General features: G+C 36.4%; 1 protein-coding gene across 1 annotated transcript; it reads right to left on the bottom strand.

Annotated features, from left to right (window-relative positions):
* Positions 1-4,298: 4,298 nt before the first annotated feature.
* On the bottom strand, positions 4,299-13,116 carry VIP (vasoactive intestinal peptide). Its single transcript, XM_025861519.2, has 7 exons — positions 13,035-13,116; positions 11,713-11,826; positions 9,752-9,874; positions 8,829-8,933; positions 8,089-8,220; positions 6,924-7,012; positions 4,299-5,227 (listed from the first exon to the last, which is right to left on the bottom strand). Exons 2-6 carry the CDS (start codon positions 11,817-11,819, stop codon positions 6,967-6,969), a joined length of 513 nt encoding a protein of 170 aa, XP_025717304.1. The 5' UTR covers positions 11,820-11,826; positions 13,035-13,116; the 3' UTR covers positions 4,299-5,227; positions 6,924-6,966.
* Positions 13,117-26,890: the final 13,774 nt, after the last annotated feature.

Genomic DNA, 26,890 nt, shown 5'->3' with positions numbered 1-26,890 from the left:
TGACCACTAGTATAGTCCAAACTCATTGTCTCACCTTTGGATGACTTTAACAGTCTACATACCATTTTCCCTATTTGCAGAGTCTCCACATAATTCCAACCAGAATGACTACCAGCCTAGTGATTCTTAAAGACCAATCAATGAAGCCCTTAAAATTCCAAGCACAAGCAAGATTCAGGGACTGTTCCAAAAGCACAAAAATTAATATGTGCATATTTCTGGGAAAGGCTGCTTAACTTTCAAAATAATAAAAACAATAATCTCAGAGTACTTAAACTGATCCATGTCTAAATCACCTCATTCATCACTGGACTGTTCAGATCAGAAAAGAATTTTTCCCAGCTCATTTACATGCCCACTCGTCTACTAAACTATTTCATTCTCTTTTAACTATTCTCACACCTCCACCATCTCCTTACCTACCTCTAAGCTATTTCCTGGAGAAAACAGATGTCATCAAGATGCATTTTATGAGTTTCCACTGTAACAGAACCCCAAACAGGTCTTAAGGGTTCACTTGATTCAAGCTTATGCACTCCCTGCTTGCTAACCTAAATCCCTTGTCCATAGCAGAACTTTCTTTCCTTGAGACTTGTAGACCACTGGCCTTAAGGAGCGAAGGATCAAACTTTCCCAGAAGATAAGACCTAACCACGTTTGAGAATAGCTGCCAATGGTGCCAACAAATCTGTTCAGGGTCATGTCGACATACGAGTAACCACCTGGGCACCAGCATACGAGTAACCAACTGGGCACCAGCTTCTCCTGCACGGAGCCCCTCTCCCTTTTCCTGTGTCTCCCCCTTTAAAACCTTTCAGCTTTACCTGGATGGGGAAGATAGTCTTTGGGACATTAGACTGCCATCTTCCCAGGTTGTCAGATCTTGAATAAAGCAAACATTCCTTCCCTACCCTCACTTGTCTCTCAAGTATTGATCTTCAAGTGACGAGCAGCTGAACCTGACTTTGGAACCCATAACACTACCACCTCATCCCCCAATTCTTCCACCTTTGTCCCAAACACTCTGCCTATTGAAGAGTACTGTGCCACACAAATGTCAAGTCCACCCCTGGTGTGTCATTCATTTGCTCTTCATCTTAAGGGGTATCACTCAAGCAAAACCTCCTTTTACCTGCAGCATCATCAGATTTCCTGTTCCTGGATCTTTCCCTTCAGCATGCAAACATGCTTTTGATATTTCTCCCACATAAAAACAAGTTACTTGATCTCTCTTTTCCCACCAGATCCCTCCCCTCTTCTTTGCTTTCCTATGCAGGAAGACACCTCAAAGAGTCATCAGTATTCACAGTTTAGACATCCCCTTCCCCATTCTCTCGGACCCATTCCAACCCAGCTTTTATCTACATTATTCCACCAATACTATTATTGTGAAGGCTACTGATGACAACCAATTCTGTTAATAGTTTCCCATCTGATTCAAAATAAATCAGTTTTGCTATGACTTGGGATGTCCTAGGTGGCTTGGTTCCTCATACTTTCTCTCTTATATTATATCTTAGTTATTTTCACCATTTAAAGCCAAATTGGCCTCCTCTCTGCCTAAAATATTAGGGAAGTCCCCACCCAAGGGCTTTTGCATCTGGAATTCCCTTTGTCTAGAATGTTCTTCTCATAGAGACTCTCAGCTAATTTCGTCATTTCTTTCAGGGCTCTTCTCAAATTCACCTTCTCTTTAGGCCTCCTATAGAAACTTTATCTAAAATTTCAACCTTATTTTTCAACACTTCATATCCTCTTTCCCTGCATTATTGTTTTTCCTTAAGCACTTATCACTTTCTATCATATGTATTTTACTTAACTATGTTGTTTATCATCTGTTTCCCTCAATAGAATGTAAGCTCTATGTGGGGCAAGAATTTGTGTCTGTTTTGTTCACTATTATATCGTCAGAACCTAGAACAGTGTGGGACACATAAATACTTGTTTAAGAAATTGACAAATGGATTTTATTTTACATAGTAGCACATATATAAATCTGCCAGTGATACCTTCTTCCTTTGAAAGACTTTCTTTTTGTTTTCCAGAACTACATACTTTTTCCAATTTTTCTCCTATTTTCCTAGCTTCTCCTTTCAGTTCTTTTTATCCCAATTTTTCCTTAACATCCCAATCCAAAAATGTTGGAGTGTTTCAGGGTTATAGTTGAGTTGTATCCCCTACCCCCACAAATTCATATGTTGAAGTCTTAACCCCCAGTACTTCTGAATGTAACCTTATTCGGAGATAAGGTTTTTACAGAGGTAACCAGGTTAAAATGAGGTAATTAGCATGGGCCTTAATCCAATATGATCCATCTCCTTATAAAAAGGGGAAATTTGGAGATGCACACATAGGGATGACACCATGTGAAGATCAAGACAGAGATCGAGGTGATGCTTCTATAAACCAAAGACTGCCAACAAACCACCAGAAGCCAAGGAGAGGCATGGATCAGATTCTCCCTCTCAGTGTTCAGGAAGAACCAACCTCGCTGACACCTTGCACAGAATTTCATCTCCAGAACTGTGAGACAATAAATTTCTCTTGCTTATTCCCCAGTCCGTGGCACCTTGTTATGGCAGCCCAAGTTAATTAATATATCCAGGGGTTATGTGCTGAGATTCTTTTTTAGCTACATTTAGTCCCTTGTGATCTCACAATCTGTGTCTTTAAATCTTACTGCTATACTGAGGTCTTTCAACCTTCGGCCTGCAACGCCGCATGTCCTCAGAACCCCTCAGGAACATAACATGTCCAAGGCTAAACCCGTCCTCCCTTGAAACCGCCTCCCCGAACCCCCCTGGTCTTTTTCATCCTAGTTCATAGCCCTTATTCTTCGTTGCTGAGGCAATTTACCTTGGAATCATTCTGGACTTTTCTCTTCCATATCTTCAAACTATCAGCAAAAAATCTGACCCTACTTTTGAGACATATGCAGACTCCACTTCTCACCATCTGCACTGTGTGGACCCCGGTCACGACTACCATCATTTGCCTGATTTCTAGCAATAGCCTCCTCATTCCTCCTCCTACTTTCACCCTTAACACCCCTTCACCATATTCCCAACACAGCAGCCAGAATGATCCTGTTAAAACGCAGTTCAGATACTATCACACCATTGTCTGAAACGCTGCCACATCTCCTCATCTCACGGCTAAGTCCTTATGGTGGCCTGGGAGGCCCCACAAGGTCCTGGGAAAGCTTCCTGATCTCATGTCCTGCTCTGCCCGGTCCAGCTCCCTGGACTTCCTTACTGTCCAAATATGCCAGGATTTTCCCCTCACTTGCACCTGCTGTTCTCTCTGTCCAGAACACTCATCTCTCAGATATCTAAATTGCACATCAGATTCATTTGACCAATATTTCTTGAAGGAATAGTGACTGAATTGAAAAGACTTACTTTAATAAGAGATAATTAAAACTCTTTAGATACACATTTGAATTGCATTACAATTATATCCCCATTTGATCTTTACAAGCTTCTTATGTGCAAATACCATCTAGAAGTTTTCAGTTTTCACTGCAGTGCTTTGGTAGAAAGTTCACTTAACAAATATTTAATGATCTGTGGAATCAGAAATGAGCAGAAGATATAGTTAGTCCAACTCATTTCAACTTCTGTCAACTGCTTTGCATTTACTGGTAGTTCTAGACTAGTCTTTCCTTATATAACCATTTGTTCTAATTGTAGCAAATGAACCTTAGCATAATTTTGTCTTATGATGATAATGATTCCTCATTAATGGTTAGGGTCTATTGACTCTCACTTTCTTCATCATTTCTTTAAGGCTTTTTGTAAGAATTTAAGATCCATAGCCCAAGATTTAAAAAAAAAAAAACAAATTCCCACAGAAGTCTATTCTTTCCTTGTTTTATATTACTAGAACCCCAGTTTTTAGTAGGGCACATGACTATCCAGAAGAAAAAAAATTTTTTTCTACCCTGTTTTCCAAATGACTCTGATCATAAAACTATGTTCTAGTCAAAGAGATCCTAAGCATAAAATATCAGTTAAAAGAAAATCTGCATGCACTCTTTGCCCTTTTTTTTTTTCTATGCTCTTTCTTCCATCTTACTGCCTAGAATGCAGAGATGATGGCTGGAACTCCAACTGCAATTTTGGATCATGAGGAGAGGTTTAGTTTCCTGAGAGCTTCGCAGAGCAATACCTTCAAACTAACCTGTGATATCTTCCTTCTGGCCTTATGTGAGAAAGAAATTTCTCTCGTATTTAAGTCACTGTGATTTTAGAACTCGCACAGCTTCAAACATAGTCCTACCTCAAACATCACAAAAACTATCTAATGCCTGGAACTTGAGAGCTAAAAACGAGTTACTGCTGCATCATTTAACAGAATCAAAACAACAGAAAGTGTCTGCAATGATAATCAAAGTTCTTTATTTTCTCTATTTAATTTCCTACAATCCCTTTGGAAAAATATTTGTGTCTCCAAATGTACTTTCATTGAAGGAAGCTGATAACCAAAGCATTATGTGAGTAGTTATGGAAAAAAAATTTATTACTGAAAAACAAATGTTCCATTCAGTTTACTTTTTACACATAACTTCACACAAGCAGAAAGGAAAGGTCAAATGTCAGGAACAGAGGCCACTTTCTTTCACTGAAACACCATGACAGAGAGAGATTTCGGCAATTACAGATCCAAATTGGAGAGACTTTACATCTTACTCAAAATAAATGATGCCTAAAAATGTGAAAACATATACCACTTTCTGAAAATCAGTTTCAAAGAATGTCTTTTTATCTTTGTTCTTGGTTTTCCCTTAGACATTTTGCAGTTTATTTAACACAGCATTCTAGCTGCTTAACATTCAAATTTAGACACACTGATTATGTGCTCCACACTTCTGAATAGTTAAGTGTGCTCTATAAATAAACACATCATTTGTGTTCTATTACTACTCTCCTCAAAAGCTTCACATAATTGGAATTAGCCTAGTATTTACTTATCACTAAATATATTTTTGTTAGAAAGGATACACAGCATATGAAATTACAGGAACTTTATGAGTTAAAGACAGGTTTCAGGACTCTCAAATAATATTTACAATGTAAACATCACAGTTATTACATTAGGATAAAGTAAACCACAACATTCACAACACTATATATTTTATTTGGTTTTGATATTGAAGTTGTTTTCTTGAATTACATATTAGAACTCAAAATATAATTACTTCGCCTATCATTTTCCTCCAAGAATTCTGAAAAAGAAAGAATTGGTGTTTTAAGCATAAAAATATTTTTATTTACAGCATCTTAGTTTCATTCACTTATCCACTCACTTGATCACATCTATTTCCCTTTGCCCTTTGTGAACAGCCTGTCATGACAGGAAATCATGTTCTGGGATATCAGAAAGGTATCTTCCAAAGGACTGATTGTCAGAAAGAAACGGAAATGTGAAGAGGCGTTTTAATTAGTCATTATATGTAATTACCCATTTGTAATTTTCACACATGGTTGACACAGAGGATTTCCCATTAAAAGAATTTGTCCAAAGTTACCCATTCAGAAAAGAAAAGAAGGGAGGATGGAATCTCATAAATTATCTTACAGCTTACAAAAGACAGAGAAATTAATCCTCCTTTATATTTTAGTGCCTCTTGTATTTCTTAATTAAATGAAATAGGCTTCTTCTTATAAATGTTTTTTAGAAGCTGTATGTGATTTTTTCTTCTTTGAGCAAAGGGACTTGTTTCTCTGAAATGTCTGTGCATGGTAAGGAGCAGGCAAGTGCAGGACCCTGAGCATCTGTCTCTCAGTGGACAAAAGCAACCAATCAGGCAGGTGTCTTCTCAGACACTCTGCCCACACTTGATGACTCTCTTAGCTCTCTGCTCCAGGAACTTCAGTAAGACCATGGATTGCCTTCAGTCTGAGTGTGGGTCTAGTTTAGTCTCCTTGACGTAGTCAGAGGTTGTAGTCCAGCCTACCTTGAGGTTTTACAATTAAAATAGTATTGTAACAGCAGCTCCCATTCATCTTACATATTATCTGTGGCTGCTTTCATGCTACAAGAGCAGAGTTTGAGTAGTTGTAACAGAAACCATATAACTCACAAAGCCAAAAATATTTACTCAGTAGCCCTTTACAGAAAAAATTTACCAACCTCTGATACAATGATGACATAAAATTCCTTTAGGCACTGGCCAAATATTATAAATTTATTTTTATGAGCTAATGTAAACATTAATGTAACTCAGGAAAGAATTATATCTTGTATCCACATGTACAAAAAAGCAACTGGGCGAACAAGCTTATCACTTAAAGAAAAAAGCCTACTTGTGTTTTCTCTATTCAAAAAATATTTGAATATAAATGCTATTGGATCATTAGCACCTACACTCACTTTATAGGTAAAAGAAGCACATTTAACTTTGCTGCATAAAGCTTGCTATGATTCAAGGAATACAATTAGACCCAGAGTGCCTTGATATTTTCATAATAATGAACCATGCTGCAGTTTGGCGGTATTTCCCTGTACTTAAATTAAATGAGGTGCTAATAGTCATTCGTGGGGCTAAACCTTAAATTAATAAAAATAGAATGGCTCAAGTCTCAAGAAAAAGCCAGTTTTTCCCATTAGTGTGAGTCAGATTCCTCTGGTTTATAACTCGACAGAAGGTTAGAAATAAGTCTGAGTAAACTAGGAGTACCATTCAGGTAGCAAACTGTTAGCCCATTGTGAACTTTCTCTTTTTTGCTATCAGAGCACTGCATGAATCATTTTCAGCTGTTTACTGGGTTGGGGTCTGCTTCAGATAGAAGTGTCCTTTTCCATGAGGCCTCATTGTGAGAACCCTAAGCTGTTCTTTACCAAGTGACTCTTACCTATTGAAATAATTAGATGTTTGCTCTAAGAATAAAATAAGAATAAGAATGCATAGATATACCCACCACTGGGAAGTTGTCAGCAGCTTTGCTTCAAAGAGCTTTTCCATTATTTTTCTAGCTCTTCAGGAAAGTCAGGCAATTCTCCCTCACTGCTGCAGAACAGAAAATGAAAAGTGTGCATGTGAAGGCTCTTTGTTGAGAAAGCTTCCACAGAACTGATGATGTGTGACTTTTGCTGTTCTCTGTGCTCTGTAAAGTGCACTGAGGACTAAACAATTATCTTTGAGCTTAATTATTATCTAAGATTGTCCTTAATTTTTGCAGAATTATAATCTGGTGGGCAAAGGCATTCATCTTGTCTGATCTTGTCCAAGCAAGATTGTTCTTAATACTCACCATCTAAACAAAAATAATTGGAATAAAAAGAGAGAGCATCCCACTTCCTACTTATTACAATCCAGTACTTAGACACCATAGAGAAACATAGGTCTTACAGAATCTTAGACTACAAAAGAACTCATGGCTTAATTTGGTAAAAAAAAAAAAAAAAAAAAAAAGGTATTCAGTATGCATATGAAGGGAGTTCCCTGTGGTATCAAATTGCTAATTGACTGCACTTTACATATTTTAAAAACTAGTACTTCTGGGGTTGCCTGGGTGGCTCAGTCGGTTTTTGCTCAAGTCATGATCTCAGAATTGTGAGATTGAGCCCCACAGCAGGCTCTGGGCTCAGCATGGAGTCTACCTGAGATTCTTTCCCTCTCCCTCTGCCCCTCCCTCTACACACACACACACACACAAACACACACACACACACACACTCTCTCTCTCTCTCTCTCTCTAAAATAAATAAAATCTAAAAGAAACACACACACAATAAAAACCGCCAAAAAACTAGCCCTTCTGATAAAACCTGTCCCCAGATTCAGAGTAGATGTCTCTACAGTCTCATTTTCCATCCTGGATGCACAGCAGAATCTAGTGGGGGAGCGCCTAAAAAAATACCAATCCGTAGGTCCTAATTTTTTGGCAGTTGGTTTTGGGTAAGGCACACATCAGGATTTTAAAAACTCTGCAGGGTAATCTAATGTCAGTCAAGGCTGAGCATTACTGCTTCACAGAATATAGATAGTGAGATAGAGAGATAGATAAATAAGTCTTCATATGGAGCTTCTATTTCTGAACTTGTTTATAATTTCTCATTTTAACAAGTTCTCTGTTTCTTTACCTCCTCTTCCCATTCAGAATTGAGTTCAGGTATTTCTTTACAGCCATTTGTTTTCGGAGGCGGGTATAGTTGTCCGTGAAGACTGCGTCCGAGTGGCGTTTGATTGGGCCCTGGTCTTCTGAGATGCTATTGCTAAGGAATGCAAGGGAAAGGAAATCAAAAGGTTTTAACAAGAAATGATAAATGTGCCAAAGTTCCAAATTTCTTGGAGTCAGATAAAAAAGAATTCCAATGCCCGATGTCTTTTTTATTACAAAAAGACTAAAAGAAAAATATATCTAAGCCTAAGTATAGGGGAGCAAGGAATAATCCAACATATTTTGGCACTTACTGGGAGACTTAATACACCATTCTGTACTAATTGAGCAAATAATTTATCAAAAAAAAAAGGAGGAATACTTGAAGTTGTGTTCTGCCCCATTGGGAGGAAAATTTTTTTAAAACTAAATTCTTTACAAGCTTTGCCACCCTGAATAGTGCCATCTAAATATTCAGCAATTGGCCATTTAAAGAAAGAACTTCCAATGCTTGGTTTGATCAGGAACTAAAAAACAAATACTGTGGCAAATATTAAAATTTGCTTCAGTTTATACTATGCCTTATTTTTTACTGCATCTAGTTCAACTTGATTGCAGATTTATAAATGATTGTCACTTAGGAAAAATAAATATGCCAATGAGTCATAGGATATCAGATTAAATAATCATAATGTGTTTGATAAAATAATAAATTCTCTTTACCCAACACGCTTTCCAATAAGGGACTCAAGGTATTTTTTGGCAGAAAGTTGACCCAAGAGTCTACTAAAGTCACTGGTAAAAACTCCATCAGCATGTCTGGCATTCCTAAAAGAAGGAAGAAGGATAGCCATTATCTTGTAAATGGTTTCCTAAAATATTACTTCGCCTCATTAAACAAGAAAGAAATTTATCAGCTGTTTGAAAGCTTCTTGTGCAAACTAGAATCCAAAAGGTTTCTTGACAACCTAATAAAAGATATTTTCTAGCCACTTATATTGAGATACATTATATATTTCTAGCACAAAACTTTGAAAAATTAAAGAATTCAAATTTTTAGAAGTATATCTCAATATTAAGTAATGCCTTCTGGTAGAGTCTATAAAACTAATTCTCCAATAAATATTGATGGGAAAATAATATATTAAAATTAGTTTCTCTTTATTTATTTATGGTGCTTTATTTCTTCTACTCCAAATAGAGATACATACAAGGAGAAACTATCCTGGTTTTTAGCAAAAACCTTATTATATTTTTTGCTATTTCTTCTGCCAAAATACTTGGAAACAAAATCTCTTAAGATAGAGAGGCCCTTAGTGACTATTAGCCAACTTTCCCACCCAAGTCAGGAATTTTTATACTTTGTCTTCTTCAGTAGAGAACTACTCTGTCTATGCTTGAATGCTGCTCTAGACAAATGGTTCTGTGTAAGTGAAGGATTTGTTGATCTTGGTTTGTTACACCTTCTCTACATGAAAATCATGTACAGCTGCTAGAGTTTCAATAAATCAGGCTGAATGAAGCAATGGCACATGGAAACCTGTGGTACAGTACTGTAGGAATAGCTTCACAGTGACGCAAATTGTAAAACATTTATATTTCAAAATATGTTTTTTAAAATAAAACTCAATAAAAAACAAACTCACCTGGACACATCATAATAGGGTGTGTCATTCTCAGCTAATGCATTTTGCAAGATGTCAGTGTCTACTTTTAATGAAACTTGATCAGGTTCATTTTCTTCTTCAAGTGGTATTCTGTCATCCAATCTATTAGGAAAACATATAGTAGAGGTATAATGTATTTCTTTCTCAGAAGATAGTGTTTATGGTTTTACAATCACTGGAAATAAGATAATATTCTTGAAAAGTATTACACATTCACAGTATATGGATAGCATAGTTAGATTTACTAGCTTCTATGGTTTAGAGTATAAATAGTGAAATTTTTTATTATCCCATAAGATAGATGCCATGCAACTTTTACAAGCTGTATGTAACAAACATAAAGGTTCAATCCTACTTGTTTACTGCACTGGCAGTAAACAAAGTACACTTTGTTGGCAATGTCTTCACTTTGCAAAGTTATTCACAGGTAGAAAAATTCTGTACAAAATAGAAACTTCAAAAAATTTTCAATATTCAATATGAAAAATTGGGAACAATTCATATATTTGTTGGTGTTTGGTATCATTTGTCAAACATTTCTTAAGAGGTGGATATTAACTGTTTTCTTTCTCTAGGTCTGTAAGCTTTACACACAAAGATTCACTTTAGTGTGATATATTTCTCTGTGTTAATAAAGTACAAAGAATCTCTCCATCTCTGAGTAGTTACTCAAATTCAATAAATTTTGCAGGGTCTTCTTATTTCTAATCTTATGTATTAATACAATTTTAGTGAGGTATGTGCAATGTTTTACTAAGTGACTAAGAATATCATGCTTATACATGGAATATGATTATTTTTGAATGCATGCACATTTTGAATACCAGCACACTATTAAAATTATGAGTGTGTCTATTTTCACTATTAGATTAAACCTCCAAGGAGTGTATCAGCTCCTGGGTACTTGTGCATCTTTTGATGATGTAGTAGTTGGTGGAAGTAACAAGCAGTCCTCTTTGTATGAAGCCTAGCAATCAAAGCAAACTTCAGCATTCTTGTGATTGTTTGTTGTGATATGTGATATAACCATTCAGATAGAATCATTCTGTTTAGTTATAAAGCAACATAAGATCTGGCTTTAAGCAGATTTCACAAATGCTAATAGCTAAGAGATTATTCAACCTATTGAGTATAAGTTTACCCTGAAAAAAGAATCAGAAATGGGAATTTGAGCAAAGAGATGACAATTTTGCCCTTAGATATAGTGGTGCCTATAAATTGGAAAGACAAAATAAAGCTAATGTAGTTTTCATTTACTGTTTACTTCTTTGAGATAAATTTTAAATAAGAGTTGTGTTATAATTTCTGAATTTGAGATATGAAATACAACATAAAGAACAGTGAAACTAAGGATTTAGGGCTGAAACCAAGTGCATTAAAATTCACTCACTGGGGAAGGGTATCTCAGTAGATCAGTTATTCTGCAATTTACAATATTGGCAAATTGATTCTGGATAGATAGGTAGATCTGTCCAGTATGATTGTATATATGTTTCACTAATCAACTACTAACCTTAAGATTATTTACTGAATGATCTTGAAAATGAACTATAGAATGAGGCATGCAACTAAACATCTATTTTTTTTCCATCAGAAACTGAGCTGAACTGAGATGACAATGGATAAAAGCTTATTACTTATCTAAAACTGGTTTTGAATGAAAAGAAAATCAAATCCTTCTTTCTCTCTGTTTGGAAAAGTGATCCACCCTATCCTTAAAACTAGTCATTGACACTGTCTCTCATGACCTGAGAGTGGATTCCAGGATATAGAATAGTCGTGTTGATTTGATGTTCAAAAAACTTGCTTAACATGTCAGCCAAAAGATTTAAATAAATAATACGTAACTTAAAAAATTGAGTTGTCCAAAATAACATATAGGAAATTTCCACATACATAAAGAAGGAATGTTCGACTCTCTGAATTGCAAGAATACTTACCTCAGAGCAGAGGGTGCTCCAAAAAGAGGCCATGCCAACGTGTGAGAGAAGAGCATGCTGACAAGTGTTAGCAGCACAAGTAGCTGGGACTTACTTCTGGTTTCCATCTTTGTACTTTGAAAGAGAGAGAATCACATCAGCTTTCCAACCAAAGATATCGCCCCAACAAAGTAATTCTGAGTGTCTAGTAGTAATTTCTGAAGGCTCTTGCAGAGCTGGGAAAAAGTAATTTTCATCTTATGGAAAGAGTTAAACTACAATATAATTAATTTTTAAATCAAGAAGTTTTTTTTTTTTGGTGACAGCTGCTTGAATAAAAATTAGGGTCCTTTTCAACTGCTGCCTATCTCTCACTAGGCACATAGTTGGACCAAGTATATGTGGAATGCTATGCTTCCATAGTGCTGGAAGTATCCATGGAAACAGTCTTCTTGTAACAGAGTCGTAGCACCCACATTTGGTATCTTTTCTAACTAAAGAAATAGTTTAAGTTTCTAGTGTCTAATTAATAGAACACTGGAGTATCATCTATTTAATAATGTGTGTCTATATGTGTATGTATATATATGTACATATACATATCAGTATAAAAATTGTACATACATTTCTTTTTCCTCTTTTAATTGTACAGATTATTAGGGAATTATTTGCTTATGTCTGGGTTTGAACAATAATGAAAATTAATACCAAAAATTTTTAAACTGCATATTACCATTGAAATAATTTTTGCTACAAAAGGAAAAATATATTAAAATAATATTTGTGCTATTTTACATCTAATCCACTTTCAGATTTCATTTCTAAATAGTTTGTAGATAGAAACTTAGAATTTGAGCTTTGTTTTTCTTGCTGTCTATAAAAATCACAGCATTTAGACTTAAAGAGGAAAATGAATGCTTCCTTGGTTCACATAACTAACATATGAAATAGAAAGAGCAACAGTAAAAAAAAAAGAAAACAAGTTGAAACTTGTAAAACAAATGTACCCACTGAACCCTTCAGTTAAAAATGTATATAACAGGCAAAAAAAAATCCACATCCTACTTTAATACAGTTTTAAAAAGACAGTATTGAGTAAAAGTATTGAGCAAGCAGGGCAAAGCATCTTCCAACCAAAAGAATTCAGAAAATCCACAAATATATAAGAAGTTAAAGCTTTTCTACACTTACCAGGTGACTTGAGAAACTTGTTTTTTTGTTGTTGTAAAGGAGAAACACTGTAAAATTCTTTTCAAGAGAGAGAAATATTCAATATACCCTGAGAAAAGTTTCAAAGCAGGAGGAGGGACAAAAAGAAGAAGAAAGGTAGGGTTTTTACTCACCTTGCCAAGTAGTGTTTCTCCGGAGCTTTCTGTATGGAAGGAGAATATTGGAGCTGTCTTAGGTGCTGAAGTCGTATGAGGCCAAGAACGGCTCCACTAGTTCTCTGCCCTCAGAGCTGAACCAGAAGTTGGTATTGGCTACGGGTTGGCTATTATTGCTGGCAACTGCTTTTCACTCTACCCTGACCAGCATTTCAAAGCCCATCATTTTATAGGGCTTACACTTAGGGCTGAGCAATCACAAAGCTCTCTGAAAGACGTCACAGTAGTACTCCCACAGGATGAATAAGGCTTGAGTTCTTATTAAATTTTCATTATGTCTGATTTATATAAATTTATAGTGAGTAACTTCAAGATGTAAGACATAAAGAGGAAATTTACTTTTCTTTAAATGAACAACAACAACAGAAAGGTACCAAGCTTAATATGAAATGTTTTCATCTTTAATTAGCAGGAATGAAATTAGAGAATAATTAGTGTTATAGCCAGGGCCATTGGGGCTCCTTCAGAAAATAAGAGTTTTATGTGCAGAAACAGATACAGAAAAAAAACAAACACTTATGTTCATTATGCCTACAAATGTATAATTCTCCTTTATTATAAAGTATCAATTCTAAAGCCTTTTAAAATGTTTTCTACTATTCATGTAAATCCCAATTTAGTCTTTCTTGAGATCTATTCTAATTTTAAAAGCATCTAGAAATAATTTCCCATTTCTCTATTATTACATTTCCTTTGTGTTGAAACTATTCCCAAGATAAAAGTTTCAGAAAGGCGTTAAGATATTATATACACACTGTTATATAAAGTCATAGTGGTACTGCTATTTCATATTTGTTCAAACTATCATAATTCCCAATACACTTTCACATATACAACCTCAAATGATCCAAAAAATAAACTATCAGACTGTATATCTCAAAGGATTCAATTTTCCCTCCTTTGTAAAGGAAGACATTTTCATCATTTGTATAGGTCCTTGCACTATACAGAATTATTCTGTTTCTCCCTTCCATCCCTGAATACACACCTATACTCACACCAGCTTTTTGAACATTTCCAACTTAGTCAGTTGACAGGTTTCAAAGAACTAGTTGGAAAGCATCTGCGGAGTACTTTGATAAATACTTAATTTCTGTTTGTGGGGGTTTTAATTCAAATTAGACTAGCATATATTCATTCAGAGTTTCAGGTAAAAATACAGCCACACGAACAACTTTCTGGACAATAAAGTAAAATGCCATCTTCCCTATAATTTTTAAAAATCTCCGCTGTGTGTATCCTTTTACATTTTTGTTCAGAAGTTCCTCAAGAGAGAAAGACTCTAAAGCCCCCTTTCTTTCTTCTACTTTAAAATTTTAGTATCTATTGGCTTCATTCAAAGCCAGACTGATCCAGTAAAAGAATATCCTGCTATGCTTAATCATATTTTCTAATCCAGTTACAAGAAAAATTAAATGAATTAAATTTCAAAATGTCTGGAAATTTGTTTCCCAGTTGACAGCTCTGACTTTAGCCAGAGTTCCTGTGGCTTAATTCCAGGAAATCTTTTTTTACCTGATTATTACAAACTAGAGGTCGAAATGGTTCTCATGTGGAATTTTTTATCCTTAGCTCTTCATCACTCAATTCTCAGTGAGACAATTTTATTTAAGAACAGAAACAGCAAAGTAAGTTGATTGAAAGTCACAGAAAAACCAATGCTGAAAGATAAGCAGAAAAATCTAAATGAAAAAAGACAAAAAAGTTGATTATTATTTGGTTTCAGGAAGCACTTAGCATTCATAAAGAATAACTACATTAGATTTTTCCAGTGGTAAAGACAGTTTCTCCCATTATAATAATAAAACACAAAAGTAAAGAGAAATAATTCAATTTTATTATTTCTAGATAAACTAAATCAAAGAACTGCGTTTTTTTCCTATGAATTTAAACTAGAAAGCAAAACTGAATTTCATAATAGGATCATAGCACCATCTGCAGGTTCAAAGTCTTAATTCACAAGTTTTTTTGATTTTTTGTTTTTTGTTTTTATGTGTTTCTTGTCTTTTCTTTCAAGGAAATGGATGTAAACCAGAGGTCCTTTAACCAGTTAAATTATAGATGCTTCCAGAAAAATAAACATAAAAAAATACTGTAGCTGAATTTATTCTGAATACTTTACTATAAAACTCAGTAAATACAAAAATACAAATGTGAATTTAGCCTTTTAATTTGCTTTTCTGCTACTTTAACATATCTTTCTATAACTTTCTAACATCTTTAGCAAAATTTATTTCCTACCATAGGGCTTCTCAGTGAAGGGATGTTTATAAGAACTGTCATTCATTTGTACACTTAGAACAAATGTCCAAGATCCTTTTTTTACAAATAGGTAAACTGACATCCAGAGTTTAAGTAATTTTTGCAAGGTCACTCAGGTGGCTAATAACAATAAGGTATTGAAAGGTAGCTCTTTTGATCTTGATAATAGCTTTTTTTCTGTTAACAACTGTTGATTTTCTGTAACTGTTGTTACTACCATTATCGATGCTAACACATCAGAGAAGGAAAATAAAAGCATATAAAAATATTGACATCTCTCCTCTCCCTTTTTCACTAACAGAACCAAGAGCAGAGAAAAAAAACTGGCATTCGTCAGATGGAAGGAATTTTCAAACTCAGGAGATAGGCAGAAATCCAGATTCACTCTTTCTTCTTAGTGCAAATTGCTAATAGAGAGTCCTTACTGCTGTTATGGATGATATGCCAATGTGTGCTCTCTGGCCTCTTGGTGTGACAGCTTTCCTTGCCTAACTCACACGCCGCCCTGAGACCTGGTCATCCTGCCAGGGTAATCCTCAGGGGTTAGGTCAAGATGAAGTCTGCAAACCACTGTCTGTGAGTCACATATGGCTTATCCCTCCAGTTTTTATATCTTTTAAACTAAGAATGATGTTTACATTTTTAAAAGGCTGGAAAAAATTAAAAAATATTTAATGATACATGAAAAGTATATGAAACTTAAATTTCAGTGTCCATAAATAAAGTTTTAATGGAACACGGAAATGTTCATCACATGTGCACTATCTATGGCTGCTTTTGTGGGGAAATGGCCAAGTTGAATGGTTGTGACAAAGACTGTATCTTATAGAAAATCATTCCTACATTTCAGAATTTTCTTGTTTTAACCAAAACACACGCAGAAAGAAAAATGTATTAAATGCAATGAGCCATCTATCCCTTACTTTAGGGTTGTGTTTATGAGATAATTTTATGAAAGTAGATTTTGGAGGAATGCTGTGGAGAAAATCACAAAAGCACACAATTCCAAGGTAGGAACGTTTAAAGACAGAGTTATTAAAGATTTAAGACCAAATTTTATCTGCTTCACAATATCCTCTGTCCTCTACATGTACTCCCCCATGGACACATTCCATGTAACAAACTCACTGACCCCCTCACCTTGGGGATCAGAATATCTGAGATCCACAAGGAAAGGGAGACGTTCACAGTGAAGGAAGTGAAAGACAAGTGTCCTGTTCCTGGCTCTTAAATAACACCGAAATCTAGATATTAAAATGAAAGATTTGGCAAAGATATGTATTGAGTGAGTTCTCGTGTCCCCTGCACCACTATGTCCATCCTCCCCAGACAGGGAATAACCTCTGAGATGGGGAGAAGAGATTATTCAAGATGAGGAGGCAACCTTCTGCCCCTATGTGGGAGTTTATGGTAGAGTTGAAGGAATGAGTGACAGAACCTCATCCTATTACACTTAGGGACTAAACAGTAGAGGCTAATTTGCTTCTTTTCTTCTCTGATTGCTACAGCAAAACATGAAGAAGCACTTTTTGCAATGGTACAGGAGGTGGTAGATAAAGCTGTAGGACAAGCTCCCCCTGCCATGCCCTGTTTGGTAAGACCCTAAATACTGTCAGGAGTAAAGAGTGGAAAGGTCCCACCAGTCTACCAGGCCAGACTATACCCAGCGACCAGCACCCATCTCAGCAGGTAACAGCAAGGCACGGAGTATCTCTTGAGGACCCAAAAGCAGCCTCCCAGGTTTCATGTTATTATAAACAGTCTCAGAAACTTAGAGGTTACTCTGAGAAAAAAGAAGGGGAGAGCAAATCCTGAATTGACAGAATTTTAAATCTTAGTAATTTCTGGGTAAACATGGTAATTGTACGTTGTACATTTTCTGTGGAATGGGGATTAAAATAGAGGTTAAGTTAGAGGAAAGCTTTTAAAGCTAATTTTTTAATAGGTCCTACAATGTGGCTTGTGAAAATTTGTTCTTACTACCGCTGTACAAATGAACTTGAGTTTTGTATGATCGCGCTTTGCATAGAAGGAAACTGTCCAGACCCCGTATCCTACTTACTATCAAAATCGCTTTATAAGAGACTGTGAGACAGAAGCCATTGACCCTTCCTAGAATACCAAGGCCTGCCTGCCCTTGCGTCTTACCCCAGCCCCTTTGTCCCTCAGTCCTAGTTGATCTCCAACTTCAGTTCTGTTCCTTTCTTAGGCTTCCCCATCCAATTCCTGGGCTTTCAGGTTCTCAGCCTGTTTCTTTCATTTTGCCTCAGTCCTTCTACGACCTTCTAGTACACTTAAGTTTGGACTTGTTCTTAGGACAAATCTGATCCCACAGGCTGCAAAAGTACATGCTCCTCCCTGCTGGATGTTCTCCAATTGCCCCTTTGAACCTACTTTTCTCCACATTGCTTTTTATTCCCTAGAGGCTGACCTGCAGATCTATCCATGCCCTGAGGTCCTCTGGCTTCTGTTGGACTAAGCCAAGGAGAGGCAGTGGTTGGAAATGAAAAGGACGGAAGATGAAAGGAAAGAGAGCTCTGAGTATTTACTTGCCATAGACCATAATTTGGTAGAGGTTACATTCCTTCACCAAGACCAAGACCCTGTAGGTGGCCCCTTCAACAGCAGCCCGAGAGGTGCCAACAGCTTCCTGCTGAGGCTAGCCCATGGGTCTTTTGCCACTACATCGGTCCTTGACATCTTTACTAAACTCACGTCCGTTCACCTTTGGAGAGAGTCATTTGTGTCCTGTCCAGTCCCTACCCGTGCACTCCCATTCCTGCACCAGACCTCACACTTCTAAGAATATCTGGAGACATTTAATTTGGGGATTCAATAGCTTTAGAAAGCCTGCTCATTTTTTAAGTTTTGATATTTTTATTTCAAGTTGGGAGACTCCTTAGAATAATCAATGTGGAAGCTTGGAGGAAGGTCACTGTTGCCCTGAGCAGGTCTGTCGGATTGGTGAGCAGTTGGTTTTTGAAGACTGTGGCCAAAACACAAAGAAACTAGAAGCCCATTCAGACCCTTGGTGCCACTCAAGCCCCTTCAAGAAAAGAGGCTGGATCCATTGCTAATCCATGTGTCGAGGAAAGGTCAGTGTGCTGCCAGAAGCCAAACACCAAGCTCTGATAGGGGTATTTTCCAGGAATAAAGTAGCAGAACAGCCTTGGGGAAGGAGATCTGAGCAAACATGGCCTGCACCTCTCCAGGGCTCCTGGCACCTCATCTTCAGGAAAGAAAAACCTCACTGTCTAGGAAGCAGGAGCTCTGGCTATTTGATAAACTTTTTTTTTCTTTAAATCATCATTCTAATATCCTGTATCTGTAGTCATTTCACTAGACTTTCCAGCCTGGGAAACTGATGTTCTATCTGACTCATAAAACCATGACTTTTTAGCTTGAAAGAATTTAAGATAATTTAGTTCTGCTACTTCATTTTGGGAAAAACAAATTTTTTAAAATTGTATTTATTTATTTGCCAGACAGAGAGAGAACACACAAGCAGGGAGAGGGAGAATCAGGCTCCCCACTGAGCAAGGAACCCCATGTGGTACTCATCCCAGGACCCTGGGATCATGACCTGAGCCAAAGGCAGATGCTTAACTGACTGAGCCCCTCAAGCATCCCTTGTTTTGGGAAATTATAGCAATTCCACATCCCAAAGAGGCAAGTGACTTCAAATGAGTAGCAAATCTGGAATTTAGACCCTTCTTTTCTCTCTCCAAATTCACTGTCTTTTCACTGGACTGTGAATCCAGGAGATTAGCAACCCACAGAATAGAGAATGTGTTGTATAAACCAAAGTGACAGGGAAGAGAAAGGGAGAGGGCATGACTACTTTTGCTGCTGTGATAATGTGGGTTTATTACAGACACTTGACTGTAGAGATGATATTCACAGATAGTTACGTCCAGTGATGTACATTTGTTTGGAAAGAGTTCTTACCCAAAATAATAACCAAATGAAAATGTGTTGAGTGGTATCACAACAGGGAATGGCTTCCTGGGTTCACACTAGCCTCTTTACGGCTCCAGCATCTTTAGATTACTTTTTTTGTCATAACAGTTTTGAGATCAAATATTAGATAGAGAAAGCATACAGTGCTTCTTTCTCTTCATAATAAGAAGAGTTGTTCTGGGCATTTTTCTTGTCAAAGGGAATAAGAATTAGACACTTTCAAAGTTATCTGTGTTTCTAGGTGCAGAAATCAATGACCTGACAACTGTACTTGTATGTACATATGTGGGAGTTCTTACCATTTGAGGAAGGGGGAAAAAAATCAAATGTGAGACTCCAGGATCTCTGCAAACAAAGTTGAAGACTCACTGAAGAAGGCCACATGGCCATTCTCTCTCCTCTGCCGCTGCCTTAGTCTCTAGCACTGTGTCCAGGCTTTCTTCCAATCCCTTCTTCACAAGGCTGCCAAAGTGATCTTCATAAAACATATCTCTGATCATATCTCTCCCCTGTTTAAGCCTTTCTATGGGTTTCCCATTGCTCTCAAAGTACTGACCCAGTAACAGGCATGCAAGCCTGGTACATGCTGCTTTCAATGGCTTCTTGCTGACCTCACCCCATCTGGCCATAATTTATTCTCAAGCCATGCTGAACAACCTTCAGTTCCTCAGAAGTGCCATGTTCTCTGTTGCTTCTGATTTTCACACAATACCGTTTCCTCCCTCAGGAACACCCAATCCAATTTCCGTTCCTTTAGGTCTCATCTTACAGGACACTTTTCCAGAAAGATCTCAAACCACTCTTCCATTCATTCTGGGCCAGGTGCCCTGCTTTGCGGCTCCCATTAACTCTGTAATTCCTCTAGTAAAATGCTGAGCATACTGTATTATTGTAAGAGTATTACATTTCATATACCCTTAGACAATTTTAACATGTGCAGGTACAGTGCCTGATACATAAGTGCTCAGTAATTATTTTAGATAAATGAATGAATTTGAAGTTGTATGCATTCCAACGTTTTTTGGTTTGGAACTCAAATCTTTTTATTTTTATTACTTTTTTGTTCTCTTAGCCCAGTGTCCAATACTTCTTTCCCATCCTCAAATTCAACTTAGTCTTAGTACAAGATTTTTTTTTCCCAAAATCTTACCGATTTTATCTTTTGAAAGTATTCTCAGCCATGTCTATTAATTCTCTAGGGCTGCCTTCACTAAATAATAATAGGCTGTTTTTAATCTTGAAAAGAAATACTAGGTTTTAGCAGTCCTCTGATTAATGCTTGATTAGTGCATTGGTGGGTATTTTAACGTGGATAAACATTGGCCCAAGCCAGTAGAATTATAAAAATAATAAATTTTCACAAAAGAAAAGGGAATGTTTTCTAAAAAGTGAGTGATTCATCAATCCTTTTGAATGTCTTCTCTCACCCTGCTAGACTTGCTCTCACCCTGCTATCTGTATTTTTCTTTCACAGTATTTTTCACACTGCATTCAAATGACAATTAATTTAACTATGTCCCTTACTGAAACTGAGTTTTATGCACCATTATATCCCCAACACTTTGTACATTATAAGTTCCTCCAAAATGCTTACTTATTAGAAGGAACTTAATAATTTAAATGAGAAAAATGGAAAGATTTTTTTTATAAAAAATTAATTTCATCTGGTATTATTTAATCTTAATGTTGGATCTCTTCTTCTAAGGTTGAAACAAAAAGAAAAAAATCTAGAAATTCTTTTCTATAAAAGAGTTCCAATTATTGGTTTTAATTTATAAAACCTTTAGAGTTGTATTCATTGAATTTGCAGAATGAGTTGTTTGCAGACTTGTGTCCCAAAGAACTATCTCTTCAATTATGTGGTTATACTTTAACTCTACAGCAAGAGTTGGCAAACTATCACTCATGACCAAATCCAGCCTGCCACCTGTTTGTATGTCCTACAAAATAAGAATGGTCTAAACACTCTAAGTGGTTGAAAAATTCAAAAGAAGAATAATATTTTATGACACATGACAATTACATAAATTCAAATTTTAGTGTCTATAAATAAAGTTTTATTGAAACACAGCCATGCCCATTTGTTCAAATATTGTCTATGGCTGCTTTTGTGCTGCAATGGCAGAGTGGAGTCATTATGACAGAAACTGTGAGGACCACAAAGCTACAAATATTTACTATCAGGCTCTTTACAGAAAAAGCTTGTCAACCCTGGCTCTATATCAACTAAAAGGTTTTTTTAACATCCATTATTTTTTTTTCTTTTTAGTGGAAATCTTGAAATTAGTCACTCGTGTACTGCATTTATAGAAATTGTCTCATGGACAACAACTGTGAAATAGTTCTCCTTCCTGGTTTTACTAAATTTTTCATGAACTCCATATTTGAGGTGTTCAAAGAAAATCAAAATGGAATGTTTAATGCCATTTAACTTTGTTTCCTTAATGCTCTACATTTCACAGTATCTCTTTCTAAAAGGTAAATGAATAAATAAAATGAAAAACATACTTATTTGCTAGACCACTTTAATATAATAGTACAACCTGTTGCTTCTAACTGTGAAGGAAAAGTAATTCTTTCACTTTCTATTTTATTTAGGAACATAGAGTTGAAAAGCCAGACACTGTCCAGCCTGCAAGAAAAAAAAAAAAGGAAAATACAGACAATGCGTAAGTAATTATGAGGTGGATTGACCTAAGAAGTACTGTGTATTATGAGAACTAGAGCAAGTATTTCTGAGGAAGTTATATTGAGGTGAGATTGATTGAGTGACTGAAGCATCTTTACAAATAATAATAAAAAAAGGGAAATAAAGAAGAATATTCCAGGTTTAACAAAGAACATTTGAGAAGATCTGGAGGTATGGCATAAGTAGGAAATTGATACGGGACCTTATCCTAAGGGAAAGGAAAGCTGGTAAGTAGAGATATGATAAGAGCAGATATTTGTTGTTAAAGATACGTATGTATGTATTTATTTATTTGTGAAAGAGAGAGAGGGATGTGGAAGAGCAGAGGGAGAGGGACAAGTGGGCTCTGCACTGAGTGTAGAGCCCAACTTGGGGCTCAATCCCATGAACCTGAGATTAGGACCTGAGCTGAAATCAAGAATCAGATACTTAACCAACTGAGCCACTCAGGAGCCCCAAGCTGATATTTGTTTTTAAGAGATCAGACTGGCTGCTACATGGAGTACTAGTTAAATACTGACTAGAGAAAGACCAACATAGCAGTCTGAGAACGACTGGAGTTCAAGTGTCAAAGGGCACTAAAGCAGATATCTTTCTCAGAATGAGCAGATCTTTTATAGGTACTTCAATTCACAGAATATGAGAAAAATAAGAGCAAACTTAATGCTGCCTCACAGTACATAGCAGGAATAAAAGTGGAGACATTTTGGGCACAAAGAGAATTAAGTTCCAGGCTGTTTAGCTTCGGTGGTAAGGGGATAGTAATTTTGCAGTGTTGAATGGGTGGGCATGCTCTTAGTACCCACTGTCCCTCAGAAAACTGGGTCTTTAGTCTGGTAAACAGAACATTTTTTAGGATGTACAACAGAATCTGCATAGGCCTAGTGTATGTGCTGGAGAGCTGGCCATCCTTTGCTCCTTTTTAAAACCAGCTGGACAGCATTCTTACTCTTTTCTCAGGTAGAATGATGTGCAGAAGCTGGGGAGTTAATTGATTTGAAGATGATTGGACGTTAAATGTTTAGACTGGGCAGGTATTCCATGTGTGGAGTCCAAGAAAAATTCACCAGTCCTTGGAAGGCACATGTCTAGTATGTCAATACATGCTTATATTTCATAGCCATAGCGTTGGTGTCTAAATTTGAATGGCTGTACTTCTGTCAACCTGCTATAGCAACTTTTATAGCTGATGGCTGTAAGATTTGAGTATTTAATAATCATCTAAAACAATGAAGGAATATTTCAAGACAACAGTTTTGGGTGGTAGTGAGTACATGTAGGTGAAAGTTGCTTAACAGGGTATCATGGGCCCCCAGCTGGGTTTTCCCAGCAATTTTTATTAAAGCAACTAGTTAAGAGGTGGTACAAGTGAAAACATAATAGTGGTTTGTCCTAAACTGGTAGCAGTGGATGGGTTACTTGGGGACTCTTTGGAAATGGGAGATGTGAAAGAGAAGACAGATTTTTCTTAGATTTCTAGCTTGGACTGGGCAGGTGTTGATAGCTTCCACTTGAATAAGATATAGGGGAGAAGAAACAGACTAATTATGGGTACAGTTAGGTGAGGAGAACGAAGATTATAAATTAAGTCCTTAATGTTCAGTTTAAGGAGCTCTAAATCCCTAATGTAAATGGAGAGGTGATGGAGACACGTATGACTTGGGAGTTCAAGAGAAATCTAAGAGTAAGAAATATATCAGATTTGGGCACCTGGGTGGCTCAGTTGGGCATCTGAGTTCTGGGTTCTTGGTTTCGGCTCAGGTCGTGATCTTGAGATCAAGCTCCGCATTGGGCTCCACGCCCTCACCACAGAGTATGCCTGAGATTCTCTCTCCCTCTCCCTCTGCCCCTCCCCCAGATCAGGCCTGCCTGTGCTCTATAAATAAATAAATAAATCTTTAAAAATAAGAAAAAGAAATATATTAGATTCACCAACTTGACTAAGGTAAAGGAAACCACAGGGCTAGGTTGGATTGCCTAAAGACAAATTATAGAGAGATACAAGAAAGATCAGAACAAAACCCTACAGTATTCCATGATTTACCACTGGGTTTAGAAGGACAAGTGAAAAGAAGACTGGGTAGTACAGGATAAATCCAAAGAATAGGGGTTTTAAAAGTAAATAGAAACTCCTTTTTTAAGGTGATCAGTAGTAGTGAATCTTTCTGAGGGTTTAAGTAAGATGCTAATTTAAACTTTACATAAAATTATTTGGCATGGGGTTCTCAGCAAAAACAATATTGATGAAATGGGGAGAGAGAAATCCAGATTCAAATGTCAGAAAAAAGTAAAAGAAGCCAGAAACTCTATTAAAAAATCTGGCTTGAAAAGGGAGGAGGAAGACAGCCTAGTAATTGAAAAGGGGAGAATTTTCATGGTGAAGTGGCTTACATATGTTTTAGTGATGATGGAAAGAAGCCAGTGGAAAGCAAAATGTTGAAGTCTCAGGACAGGGGAGGAGGCTAAACAATAGCACCAGGTTTCTGAGAAGTCATTAAGGCCTATTCCATGGCACCTGAAGAGAAGGAGAAAAGGTTTGATGTAGATGTGAGAATGTATTAGTAGGAAGTTGAGCAAATTACATTTTATGGCTTCTATGGAAAAGAGAAGGTGAGATCTTAATTTGAGGGCAGGCAGAAGTATAATATTTTTATGATAAAAGACAGTTTTGTGAGAGAGAAGGGTTGAAAATATCATTTAAAAAATTAAAGTAACTAGAAATACACAGGACTATATAGGAAATGTTGGGAACATATAGGAAATGGAATATATAGGAAATGTTGAGAACCTCAACGAATTAGGATATTAATCATTTGTCCTTTGGTGGAAAATGAGAAATCCAGGAAAGGGAACAGATTTTAAAGAGATGATGTTTTGGAGAGGTTGAATTTGAGGCATGTATGAGCCATCCCACGGCAGATATTTAAAAGGCAGTAGCTATGAGGGCCTAAAGTCCAGGAAAATAATCTCAACTGGAGATACTGATTTGAGAATCATCAGCATTGATATCATAGTAGAAGTCAAACGAGTAGCACAGCCTGCTCAGGAAGAGAGTGTAGATTTAGAAGAGCATAGAACAGACTTTGTAGGGGAGTACCAATGTTTAAGGCATGGACAGAAGGAAAATACTTAAATAGGACTGAGAAAGAACAGCACAGAAGTAGGAGAATTGCAGAATGGTTCTGAGGAAGCAGAGGGGAGAAATTAAGGGAGGGAAGAATGGCCAATCAGATCTCTGGGGCATGAGAAAGGTCATCACTGAAGAGTATCCCTGGATTTGATGAGCATGAAGTATCTTTGGCAAGACTCATTTTGGTGGCACTGTAGGGGCTGAAGTCAAACCACAGTAGCTTCTGGGAGGTGAGGAAGTGGAGAAATTGAAAAGAAAGCTTTCAAGGGAGTTTGATTTTGTCCTGCAGGAGAGACATGACAATCGTTCAAGAGAAATGTGAATATAGAGGGATGGTTATTTTTTGTTTTTTAAATAGGAGAAAATCAAAAAACCTGAGCATTTTTTAGTAGCTATTTTATACCTTCCCCAGATTAGGGAAGTCCTCTGCTATAATTTGCTCTAATATACCCTCTGACCCCCCCATCTTCTTCTGGGATCCCAGTTATTCTAATGTTATTTTGCTTTATGGTTTTCATCCATCTCTTTCATTCTCCCCTCATGATCCAGTAGTTGTTTACCTCTCTTTTTCTCAGCTTCTTTATTCTCCATCATTTTGTTTTCTATGTCACTAATTCTCTCTTCTGCCTCATTTTTCTTTGCAGTTAGAGCCACCATTTTTTATTGCATCTCATTAATAGCTTTTTTGATTTTGACTTGATTAGATTTTAGTTCTTTTTATTTCTCCAGAAAGGGATTCTCTAGTGTCTTCTTGTGCATTTTTCAAGTCCAGCTAGTATCTCCATAATTGTTCTTCTGAACTCTAGTTCCAATATCTTACTTACATCCATACTGGTTAGGTACCTGGCAGTCAGTAATGCCTCTTTTTTGAGGTGAGTTTTTCCGTCTTGTCATTCTGTCCAAAGAAGAATAGATGAACAAGAGAACAAAATACTAACATGGCAACAACAACCCCAGAGAAATGTACACTAAATGAATCAGAAGAGGCACAAAAATGAAAAATATTATATAAAAATTAAAAAAAGAGAGAATATAATCAGACAGGTGAACAGAACAGAACAGTACACTGGATCCTATGTGAATTTGGTTCTGTTTCTTAGAAAACTAGATCCCAAAATTGTAAGGAAAGAAAAACTTATATATGTACAAAAATAAAATAAAATACAATGAAAGGATAGAATGTAACTGTAAAAATGAAAATTAAAAAGCAACAAAAAAAGGAAAATAAAAAGAAGGAATATAAACAGGTGAATAGGACAGAGCAATACACTATATCCTGAGTGTATTTTGGTCAGTTTGTTAAAAGAAAGTACATCCCAAAATTGTAAAGAAAGAAAAACATATATATACAAAAATAAAATTAAATACAATGAAAAGATAAAATGTAACTGTAAAGATGAAAATTAAGAAAGGCTTAATTTTCTTTAAAAAGAAGAAGAAGAAGAAAAAAGGGAGAGAATTTGATCAGATGGGTGAAGAGAACAGAGCCATACACTAGATTCTGGATGTATTTTGGTCTGTTTGTTAGAAGAAACTGCATCCCAAAATTGTAAAGAAAGAAAAACTTATATTTATACTAAAATAAAATTAAATACAATGAAAAGATAGAATGTAACTGTAAAAATAAAAATTAAAAACAATCGTAAAAAGAGTTGATAAGAAATTGGCTGAAAAAGGAAAGAGAAAAAAAATTAAAGTTGAAAGACTAAAGAATTGTGGGAAAAGAACCATGAATTCTATATACTACTTTCCCCTAGCGCTGGAGTTCTGCAG

This window comes from Callorhinus ursinus, unplaced genomic scaffold (assembly GCF_003265705.2).
Source record: "Callorhinus ursinus isolate GAN/ISIS: 27379988/994484 unplaced genomic scaffold, GSC_fseal_2.0 scaffold6, whole genome shotgun sequence".
Classification (NCBI taxonomy): Eukaryota; Metazoa; Chordata; class Mammalia; order Carnivora; family Otariidae; genus Callorhinus; species Callorhinus ursinus.
Note: the sequence above shows the minus strand (reverse complement) of the source record. Positions and strands in the feature narration are given on the sequence as shown.

Coding starts and splice junctions, on each gene's coding strand:
- VIP (XM_025861519.2), bottom strand. CDS start 11,819: ATGGAAACCAGAAGTAAGTCCCAGCTACTTGTGCTGCTAACACTTGTC. Junction 8,934..9,751: donor CCCTATTATGATGTGTCCAG/GTGAGTTTGTTT, acceptor TCCTTCTTTTAG/GAATGCCAGACATGCTGATG. Junction 8,221..8,828: donor CTTATTGGAAAGCGTGTTGG/GTAAAGAGAATT, acceptor TGCATTCCTTAG/CAATAGCATCTCAGAAGACC.